At 49.7% G+C, this 11046-nt stretch overlaps 1 protein-coding gene and 1 long non-coding RNA gene across 2 annotated transcripts; one reads left to right on the top strand and one right to left on the bottom strand.

The window, feature by feature from the left end:
- Nucleotides 1-304: 304 nt before the first annotated feature.
- PSMC4 (proteasome 26S subunit, ATPase 4) lies at nt 305-6633 on the top strand. The gene is made up of 11 exons (XM_019751349.2): nt 305-461; nt 1303-1401; nt 1524-1710; nt 3132-3278; nt 3361-3470; nt 3557-3650; nt 5380-5547; nt 5632-5708; nt 5814-5982; nt 6169-6224; nt 6399-6633. The coding sequence occupies exons 1-11, from the start codon at nt 426-428 to the stop codon at nt 6510-6512; spliced, it is 1257 nt and encodes a 418-aa protein (XP_019606908.1). The 5' UTR covers nt 305-425; the 3' UTR covers nt 6513-6633.
- LOC141567450 (uncharacterized) lies at nt 4550-11008 on the bottom strand. Its single transcript, XR_012490087.1, has 2 exons — nt 10002-11008; nt 4550-9234 (listed from the first exon to the last, which is right to left on the bottom strand). It is a non-coding gene; the product is annotated as an uncharacterized LOC141567450 (long non-coding RNA).
- Nucleotides 11009-11046: the final 38 nt, after the last annotated feature.

Here is an 11046-nt window from a genome sequence, read left to right as displayed (position 1 = left end):
CGCCACTAAGTGAGAGAGAAGAGCACTTGGCCACCGGACTCCCTGACAGACTGCTGAGAAGTTCCTCAACTGAAAGTGATAGGGCAGTGCCGCCTGCTGACTAGAAAACCCGGGACCGAGAACGCCGAGCGAGACGGCGTCACCGCGCGCTACTGCGCACGCGCACCATCTGGGCCCATCCGCGCGCGCGCACCATCTGGGCCCATCCGCGCGCCCGCCAAGTAAGGAAAGCGCTTGATCGTTTCTTGGGGCGGGGCCCAAGGCGAGGCCTTCCCTTCCCTCCATCCTACCCCTGACCATCCAACCCATTCTCAGCGATGTCTTAAACTACGTTTCCCAGAATCCATCTAGGCCCTCGCTTTCCGGTGGCGTTAGCGGAAGCAGTGACTGGATCAGGCCGGGTCACACAGGCGGGCTTGGTCACTATGGAGGAGATAGGCATCCTGGTGGAGAAAGCTCAGGTCTGGTGGGGCCTGGCTCGCGGGGAGAGGGAGAGACTAATCCGAGTGGAGTACTGAGTGACTGCAGGGATCCTGGCCCGAGGCTGGGTGATTTCGGAGGCCTCCGTGGAGAGCTTTGTGCCGTTCAGAGGCCCGAGCTGGGTGGCTGGATGATGTTAGGGCAGTAAGCCTCGGAATGCGGGGCTGGGGGAATGAGGGACGTTGAAGGTTCTTTGGGACTGAATGATTGCCAGCCTTAGCTGGGAGTGCTTAGTGACATCGGTGGCCCGGCGGGTGGTGAGTGATGTGTGGGACTTGGCCGTGGGGCCGAATGATGTCTGAGGCTGTGCTGGGGAGCTGACTGATGTGCGGGGCTTGGCTCGTGTTGGAAGGCTAAGTAGTATCTGTGGTCTGACCGAGTGACGTTTGGGTCCTAGCTGGATGACATGAGGGCCTAATGCGAGTCCGGGTTCTGTGATATGAGGGATCTTTTGGAGGTAACTGGGTAATGCCAGGGCTGTTTGAAGGCATGGTGACTTTAACGGTCTATATGAGAGTCACGTGACGTTAGAAACATGTTGAGGGGGGCTGGAGGGCATTGGGGTCTGGTAAGGAGTTGATGAGACATTTAGGCCTTAGCTGGGACTTGGGTGTCATTGGGGCCATGTTCCAAGTGGCATAATGATAGCAAAAGATCTATTTGGAAGGCTAGTTTGTATATAAGAGGCTTGTTAGGGGCTGGGTGACATCAGGAGCCTGTTAGTAGGGGGCGAGTGACTTTATGGTGAGTGAGGGAGTGGACTCTAGATTCTTTCATGAGGAGACCCTCTTCTTCCAACCTGAGTTTCCCTCCTTGGTCTAGGATGAGATCCCAGCATTGTCAGTGTCACGGCCCCAGACTGGCCTGTCCTTCCTGGGGCCTGAGCCTGAGGACCTGGAGGACCTGTACAGCCGCTACAAGGTACTTTCAGCCCCAATCCGGACATTGCACAGGGCCCAGCATCCCATACTCTCCCCACCGTCCACCACTCCCTGGCTCATCAAGGCCTGGCACCATCCCCCACCTCTCCACTCTGCTCATAGAAGCTGCAGCAAGAGCTGGAGTTCCTGGAGGTGCAGGAGGAGTACATCAAGGATGAGCAAAAGAACCTAAAGAAGGAATTCCTCCACGCCCAGGAGGAGGTGAAGCGAATCCAGAGCATCCCGCTGGTTATTGGGCAGTTTCTGGAGGCTGTGGATCAGAATACAGCCATAGTGGGCTCCACCACAGGTGCATGGGGGTTGGGGGGGGGGTACCTCATACACTCATATGTCCATTTAACAACTGTTAACTGTTTCCTGCCATGTACCAGGAACTGTGCTAGGGTCTTACAACAGCAAATGAGGCAAGACAGTCTAATGGTGTTTTTAAGGGTATTTTGAGTCTGATGCGAAAGTGGAGGTAATAGTTTACATTCTCTCTTTCCCTCTGTGCATGTGTGTGTATATTTAGTTTATATAGTAAAGGTTTGACCAAATAATATTTAATCTTACTAGGTGTGACATACTCTTAATAGCTTTTCCATTCTGTTCTACTCTGTTTTGTTTTCAACTATGTTCTGGTCATGACTCACTAAATCGATTTCATGACCACTTCTGAGTTGGGACCTGCACTTTGAAACCATGGGGTGAAGTGTTAGGAGACTGGGTTCTGGTAAGGACTCAGTATATGGTAGTGCTGTTGTTAACATGGGTCCAGGCCCTGTCTTCAGGATGGTCATTGTCTCTGTGTCTTATGTCTTTCCTGCTTCTGGGCTCTGCCCCTCTGGACCAAGCCAGGTTCTTGTAAAGGTTGTGGGGAAAGGTGTGTGACTGGGCCTGAAACTGGACTAATGAGCTGGTAGTAAGGTAGTGAAGGGAGGGAAAGATCCAGAATGAGGCCTGTCCTTTGACCTGTAGGATTTAGGGGGACAGTGGGGCTATGCCTGAAATGGTGACACACGCAGAGAAGTAGGTTGGGAGGGAGACTGAGAGCAGTCTAGAACGTCACAGGGAGATGTCTAGGGGGCTTCTGGATAGCCTGAAGGTCAGGAGAGAGACAGACTGGAAAGATGTGTGCATCACGACCATAACGTGTAGAAAGTGGATTGGAGAGGGAGACTGGAGGCTGGGCGAGCAGGAAATGGTACAGAGACCTTGATGGGAGAGGACAGGGCTGAATCAGAGCAGGGTCAAGGGGGAAGCGAGGAGAGATTGGTTGGACAGACATTCAGGAGGCTGGGTGGGAGGTCATAGTGACTGATGGGCTGCAGACAGAGGGGGAGAAAGCTTGGGGCTCTGGCTGGAGACTAGGGACTGTGGGCCTCCCTGAGACAGATCCAGGAGGAACAGCATAATTCGGGGGAAGATACAGTGGGACACAGTGGGTGACATCTAAGGGGAGGCATTCCAGGCAGCTGCTGGACACCTGGGGCTGGAGCTCAAGAGATAGTCAAGCCTCCAGACACACAAGGAAGTTGTTAGTGTGAATGTAGGGGACAGACTGGAGGAGGCAAGGATAGAGACCCGGGATGGGACGTGGTGGGGAGGCAGTCAGGGTCTGAGAGAGACACTAGTGGCCTGGAGGGTGCAACTGTGAGGTCGTGGAGAGGGGAGTTTCCAGGGTCTGGCACTTCTCACTTTCCCCTCTCCCTTTCTCTCCCCTTCCCAAAGGCTCCAACTACTACGTCCGCATCCTGAGCACCATTGATCGGGAGCTGCTCAAGCCCAATGCGTCGGTGGCCCTGCACAAGCACAGCAACGCCCTGGTGGATGTGCTGCCTCCCGAGGCCGACAGCAGTATCATGATGCTCACCTCAGGTGAGCGGGAAGCCCGGGGCTGGGAAGGCCCGAGGGGACCCTGTGGGCCAGGCTGGCAGCCCCAGCTCTGCTCTCTCACCAGACCAGAAGCCAGATGTGATGTATGCGGACATCGGGGGCATGGACATCCAGAAGCAGGAAGTGCGGGAGGCCGTGGAGCTTCCGCTTACGCACTTTGAGCTCTACAAGCAGGTGAGGAACCAGAGGTGGCAGGGAAGGTGAGTCTCGGGTTGGTGACAGGACTGGTTCATCCTTCTTTCTCCACCTCTGCATTTCAGATTGGCATCGATCCTCCCCGAGGTGTCCTCATGTACGGCCCACCTGGCTGTGGGAAGACCATGCTGGCAAAGGCCGTGGCTCACCACACCACGGGTGAGCCGCTTCGCCCCTCCCCCAGGCCCTGACCTGGGCTCTTCCAACCTTGCTCCCTGCTCTTTCACCCTCCTCAGGAAGTGGCACAGCACCGGGGCTGAGACCATAGGCTCTGGGGTCAAGTCCCCATCGTGCCTCTTACTCATTGGCTGTGTAGTCCTGGACAGGTGACTTCACCTCCTTGTGCCGCCATTTCCTCATCTAATAGAAGACTCACCTTACAGCATGACTGTGAGAATTAACAAAATAGTGCAGTGTGTTTCCTATGTTAGGTTGTTACCCGTGATGAATCCCAATTCATGGGTTGTAACCAGCATTTTAAAAAATGCAACAGAAAATGTCAGAGTCCATCCCACACAGTGAGAGCTTGTACTGTTTTGTGAAACTTGTTTCACAATCACATATATTGTGATTGTTGATAAACGTATTCTTGTAGTTTCCCGAAAAGACGTCTAGAGTCACTATTACTGTTTGTAAAGCCTAAGGGCTGAGCTCAGCAGATAGAATCCTGATGTGAGTCAGGAAGCGGTAGACGGCAGTGGTTACGCAGCATATTTTCTGGAGCAGACTGCCGGGTTTGCAATCAGGCTCCCCTACAACTGTTTAAATTAGTACTACTTATGTAAGTTAGTTTGTGTAACTACTCAGTAAGTTAGCCTCTCTGTCACTCTGTTTCCTATTTTTTCTGGATTAAATCAATATAAAGCTTCTAGAACTATACCTGGCACATAGTAAGTAGATGATAAATGTTAGCCATTTTCATGATTATCGATTTGCTTAGCAGCTCATTGGACTTCTGCTCTCCCAGGTCTAACGCTGGGATACAGCAATGAATCGGACATGTCTCCTGCCCTGAAGGAGCTCCCAGTGTGGCTGGGGGGCAAAAAAGAAATAAACACTTAGAACTTAGTCATTCGTTTAATATTTACTGAGCACCTAATATGTGCCAAGCTGAGTTCTAGGTATCTGAGACATGGCAGTGAACAGAAGAAAGTCTCCATTCCTCAGAGTCAGGGAGGTGATGTCTTAGTTGGGGAAGCTCTTGAACAGATAAATGAACAGGTCATATGTCACATGGTGCTAAATGTCTGACGAGAACAACGAAGCAAAATAAGGAGCTAGAGAATAATATGGGGCTGCAACTTTATACATTAAATGTTAAGAAACAAGTTAAAAAGGAGGGTCCCAGGACAAATCTGTCTTCAGCCCCACTGCCAGTCACCAGTTATGTGAGAAGACGTGCCCGTGGTCCCTGACTCTTGCATGATATTCAAAAGGGGGTCCTTACAGCACAGGGGAAGTTGGAGCTCATGGTGAGGCAAGATGATGCCTTCAGGTATGGCAACCTGTTTTCTTAGATTTTTCGAGCACCCTAGAAATCCAGTTTGGTTTTTTTTTTTTCTATATCTTGGATTCCATGAATGTCTATAGCTCTTCCATACAGGCATGTGGAAGCATTTGTTGTTTGTTTCTTTAAATATCCTAATTGTTAAACGTTGGGCCGAAAAAAAAGGACATGTCCTTGGGCAGGGTTCATGATTTGTGCTACTGGGTTGCTGTGGGATGCAAGCAGATGGCTTTGTCCTCGAGGTGTTAGAGAATGACCTGGCTACTTGGGGTGGGCTTTCACAGGGAGGGATGTCCTCAGGGAATTCCCAGTATCGCTTAAAGCAGAATGGGACCTACAGGAGGCCCATCTCCATCTAACCCTTTGTCATCCCGCCATTAGCTGCATTTATCCGGGTCGTGGGCTCCGAGTTTGTGCAGAAGTACCTGGGCGAGGGCCCCCGCATGGTCCGCGATGTGTTCCGCCTGGCCAAGGAGAACGCGCCTGCCATCATCTTCATAGATGAGATCGACGCCATCGCCACCAAGAGATTTGATGCCCAGACAGGGGGTGAGTGATGCCCAATCAGGGCCTGGGGTCTTGGGCAGGCTTGTCCAGCGGAATGCCCTGGACTGACTGTGTTGGCCACTCCAGCTGACAGGGAGGTTCAGAGGATCCTGCTGGAGCTGCTAAATCAAATGGATGGATTCGACCAGAACGTCAATGTCAAGGTTTGGGGTTCGGGATGGGCAAGGGGAGGTGTGGGAGCTGGCACATGAAGGGGAAGGAGGATATAATGGGGACAGAGGTCTGAGCAGGCTTGTCCCCAATGCTAGGTGATCATGGCCACGAACAGAGCAGATACCCTGGATCCTGCCCTACTGCGGCCAGGACGCCTTGACCGTAAAATCGAATTTCCACTGCCTGACCGCCGCCAGAAGAGGTTGATTTTCTCCACTATCACCAGCAAAATGAATCTCTCTGAGGAGGTTGACTTGGAAGATTGTATCCTGCTCTAGAAGTGAGGGGAGGGTCATCTCCATCTCTGCCTTCACCATGACCCAGACTGTGCAGGTGGGAGACCAAAGTCCAAGGGAGGGGGTGGGTGGCAACAACAGCCCAATGATGACTTCTGGCCGCAGGCGTTCACCCCGTCATGTGGGAATGGTTTCCTTAACTCACCCGCTGCAGATGTGGCCAGGCCAGATAAGATTTCAGGAGCTGATATTAACTCCATCTGTCAGGAGGTGAGTGATGATTTCTCTCTGCATCCGATGGGGGTGGGTCCTCTTTGAGGCCCCTCTGCTGCAGTTCTATTCCTCATTGTCTCCCTGGAGTCTTGGGCCCTGTCTGTCTCTTCCTCCACCATCACTAGGGATGGGAAGTACAGGGAGTCGATTTTAACTCTCATCCCTTAACAGAGTGGAATGTTGGCTGTCCGAGAGAACCGCTACATTGTGCTGGCCAAGGACTTCGAGAAAGCGTACAAGACAGTCATCAAGAAGGATGAGCAGGAGCATGAGTTTTACAAGTGACCCCGCCCCTACACAAGACCCAGAGACTCCCCTCACCTCCCTAACCTCTGTTCCCAAACCTAGTTCTCTTTTCTCTTTACCGAGGATTGATTTATTCAATAAATATATAAGATTGAATCCACCTAATTTCTTCTTAGAAGTTTAACTCTTTAGAGAACCTGAGCCTTGAGTAGGATCCTCTGTGCCCTGCTGCTGTCCTGACAGATGAGCGGGGGAGGTACATGGCCTGTGCTAGAGCTTGGGAGAGAAGCAAAGAATCCGAACCAAAGCACTTCAGAAATTTGGGGAAAGGGATGGAAATGAACCTCAGACCACAGCTCATGACCACAAAATAAAGCCCCTGTACATCTCCCCTGTACGAGTTGAATGAAGACCACTTGAATTGTGATTTCTGCCCTCTTCACACTTGGAGTATCAATGACAGAGAGATGGCCTCGCAGAGTCCCCCAGAGCAGGAGTGAGGAAGTATGGGGGAAGGCTGGATGCCGAGGTTCTGAGAATGTCTCTGGCTCTTCTCCACATGGTCTTGTTGGGGTAGATGGATTTGGTTGGACACTTCCCACTTTTGAGGTTTCCGTTTAGATAACTCTCCCTTGGGTCAGCCTTCCCTGATGCCCCAGTTTGGAAGGGGACCTTTCCTCTGTGCTCCCCTGGCACCGTGCACATGCTCTAATTGGCTAGATTTTCTCATGTGTTTGCCTGTCCCCTCCTCAAGACGAACCTGTAGAGTCGTTAGGGATTATAGCTTGATCACATTTCAAGTGGTAGACACTGTTAATGTTTCTTTAACAAATATATAGATGTCACTGTATTTAGGAGTGAGAAGGGAAGAAGTTATAAGGAAAATATTTGGGGCATCACAGGTCCTTGAAAGGACGGAGGTGATTCTTACATTGATAGGCATGGCGCGTTGAGCAGAGAAGTCAACCTTTCCTCCCTCCTGGAACCTCACTAAAATGAGTCAGAAGATAAGAGTTAAGGTGTAAACTCACAAGGACACAGGAGGAGAAAGATGGCAGCAACACAATTTTGGAAAGAGGCAGATACCTGCTCACTAATGGAGCAGACCTGAGGAAACGAACCTGGACCAAAGGGAAGCCCAGAAACAGATTCCTGTTTCAGAAATCAGAGGTGCCAGGTTCTGAAGGTGAGGGCTGACATCAGGACTACCTGAAAGTTTATATAAGAATCAAAATTCATACATCTAGTGTGATTAGAACCTGGTGTGTGCGGTAAATAAAGGAGCTGTTATTCCAGGCCTATGACCCTTCTCCAGCCTGGCTGAAGACTGCAGGTTTATTCTGGAAAGGCTGGACCAGCAGTCTCTGGGCTGGTGGGCCTGGAGCATGGATGAGGGGGATCGGGGGCAGGGGCTGCTATGCTGAAGACGGGATTGAGAGCCCAAGGCAGGCAATTGAAGGATTCCTTCAGAGGAAACGAGCAGCATGAGAGAAAAGACTACGCAGAGAAGAAAGGGTTGTTAAGACACTTAAAGTCCTCATCTTTCATAGTAGTCGCTCATACCTAAAATTGATGCATTTACAAAAGCATATAATTTAGAAATATGGAAGTAAATTTCAAAAGAAACAGGAGGATGAGAAGTAGTTGCCTCTTGGAAGCACAGGGAAACAAGGGGTGTGGGTGCCATGGGAATACTTTTTGTTACACACTTTCTATAATATTTGATCTTTTAAATTAGGTAATTAAACAACAATAACAAAACTACAGGAAAAAAAGATCTTACAAGCCAATAGATATTTGGAAGGGGGAGGACTAAGGAGGGATTGATGAAGTGACAAAACACCCTAAAGATCAGTGAAGGGCAAAGAGACTGGGAATACAGAACAAAGCCATGTGCCCAAGAAATTACAACAAAGAAAATAACTCGGAAAGGATACGCCCCTGAAGCATCTGCCTTAAGCTCCATCACTCAGAGTCCTCTTCAGTTAAATGCATGTAGTACCCAAGTCCCAGGGATAGTGAGAGGAGTACATGATATAATACACAACGTGAACAGCTTAAAGCACTAGAGAAGTGAGAGGGAAAACTCAAGTCCTTCCCAACAAATGTGAAGAACTCTCCTTTTGCAAAGTATTCTCTCCTTGAGTCCGTGCGACAAACTATTCCCACAGCAGGATTATAATCTGATGCTTTGGTTTATTTTGGCGCTGTTGAGAATTGTTTGCTCAACACCCCATTCCCTGGCATTCTGGAGGGAATGACTGATATTTCAGAGATGAATCAGATTCAGCCCATTGTCAGTGACCTCACAGTGCAGAGACTTGGGATTAAGTAAATCCCAAAGTTATATTTTCATAATGGCTTCTACTTTTTCTGCTTGAGAGTTGGCATTTAATTTGGGTTGCTGAAAAATAAGAAGGAATCTGAGAGATGATTGGAATAGAATATTCTCTAGTGTTCTGAAGTCATTTTTACTTTTGTCCTGACCACTCATCCAACTTAAAGTTCCTGGAGAATCTTTGAGAAGATGCGGAGATCCCAGAGGTGGAGACCATGCTTTTTCTTCATCCATCCACATGAAACTTTACAGCACCTTTCTCCACTTCATTTAGGTGAAAAGATCCCAAGCTACCAGTCAAGAATGACCTCGGTTAACACAATTCTTCTAGGGGTCCAAGGCCTTCTGAGCAGTGTTCTGCATTTCAAAACCACTTTCTGCATTTTTAAGGTGAGCATGGTCCAAGGCCAATGAGAGCAAAAGCTGCCACAATAATGTTACAATTAGCTGCACGTGTATTATGTCCATCAACGCCATCCAGGGAGCGACACCCTCCTCCCCCACCCCTCAGGAACACACCTAAAGCTGAACAAGATGGGTTTAGTACTCATTCAAATGAGGGAGAACACACACCCTGGGGAGCTGTGTAGCGTCTGCGGAAGAGGGGGTTAGGAAAGACTTATTTAAGGATTTGGGCTTGTGTAAGGTGATTTTAGGGAGGGTTTCAGGAAGCAGGACTTAACTTTAGATTGCATGTTGTCAGGAAGAGGAATTTTATTATGACTGGGCATTGTAATAAATCTTATCTATAATGAATGACTTGAGTGAGGCGAAAGCTATAATTGGTAAGAAGTGGCAGCCACTAATATTAGCCGGGAGAGTGGCTATTGGGTTCTGACACTCACCACCTCCTATCTGACCCACGTGAATATCTCTGACACCCCTATTTGGGCTCCAACACCCAATACTGGGCAGTACTCATACCCAGATGCCCTCTTCATGCTGCTGCCTGGGCCCTAAAATCCTCATTACCCTTCTCAGGTTGACATCTCCAGGCTGGTCCATTCTACCACTTGGAATGTCCCCTAGTAGGCTGTCACCCTGCACCAAGCCACCCCCTGCATGCACACCTCATCCTGCTCAGGCTCTCAGCCCATCTTATGGCTTTTGGACTGGGTTGTTCAGAAAGGGAAGGAAAGAGGAAGAGCAAAATGTGTTATCATTTGAAATAAAGCAAGCCATTCTCTCACCGACTGTGCATGGTCTTAAACATGTCCCTTGCCTTTATGAGCCAAGGTTTTCTCTTCAGAAAGTAGGACTAACGAAGTCTGACGTCGAATCCAGGACAGCTGACTCTAAGTGTGGGCTCACTATTCTTTGGCACGCTGCCTTTCCAAGCATAACAGCACCGAAGAGTGGGAAGACTTCTTTCATATATTAAAAAAGTTATTATGATTTGCATTTTTCTTTATGAAAAATTCATTTGACTATATAAAAAGACAAAATTATTTGCTGGGTAAGTTGAAAATATTTGGTCCAAATCTTTAAATAAAGCTGATGCTGCAAGAAGATGCAACATCTCTTTGTTCCACAGAAAAGGCCTGTGGTTGCACATGACCTTACAAAGTCCCGATTCCATGGCACCCATAATGTGCCACATTTCCAATACTCGTCTTCATAGAGCCTGGCTTGCACCCAGCCACTCAACAATCGCAGTCACACAGCGACCCCCACACACCCACACCATCCATAATCTCCTGCAAAGCCTGTCTCCTCACACTTTACAGTCACAAATCACACTTCCAAGCTACTTTCTGTCACCTCCCTACATCAGACGCCGCTTCAGTCACACACCGTCTCACAGGCAGAATACAATACACGCAGAAACACAACTCACCCACAGCCAGAGAGGCGCAGTCGGTCCCGCAGTCCTTACAGTGACACACACAACACACACACACTCAGAAGGCCAGACACAAAGGGCCGCACACCCATTGTTTAAAATACACCTATAAAGTTCACGCTCTGTACCAGCGCCCGGACTACCTCAGAGAAAAAAAACTGACAAAATCCGCCTCCAGGAGCTCCCGCCAGGTCCCGCACGCGCTCGGCCTCAGGGTAGCAACCACGGATGCATTCGGTGGTCCAGCATGGGGCGGTCCTGTGAGGTCTGCACAGCTCAGAAAGCCCCCGAGTGTGAGGTGCCCTCCACTTACCCCGTGAGTCACTGGAACACCAGCTGACGCCCCGGTTTCGCGCGCGCCTGCGCATTCAGTGTCCAAGCCCACCGGCTTC

The sequence above is a fragment of the Rhinolophus sinicus genome, linkage group LG11, assembly GCF_036562045.2.
Source record: "Rhinolophus sinicus isolate RSC01 linkage group LG11, ASM3656204v1, whole genome shotgun sequence".
In the NCBI taxonomy this organism is placed as follows: domain Eukaryota; kingdom Metazoa; phylum Chordata; class Mammalia; order Chiroptera; family Rhinolophidae; genus Rhinolophus; species Rhinolophus sinicus.
The sequence above is the reverse complement of the archived record's forward strand: the minus strand, read 5'-3'. Positions and strand labels throughout refer to the sequence as shown.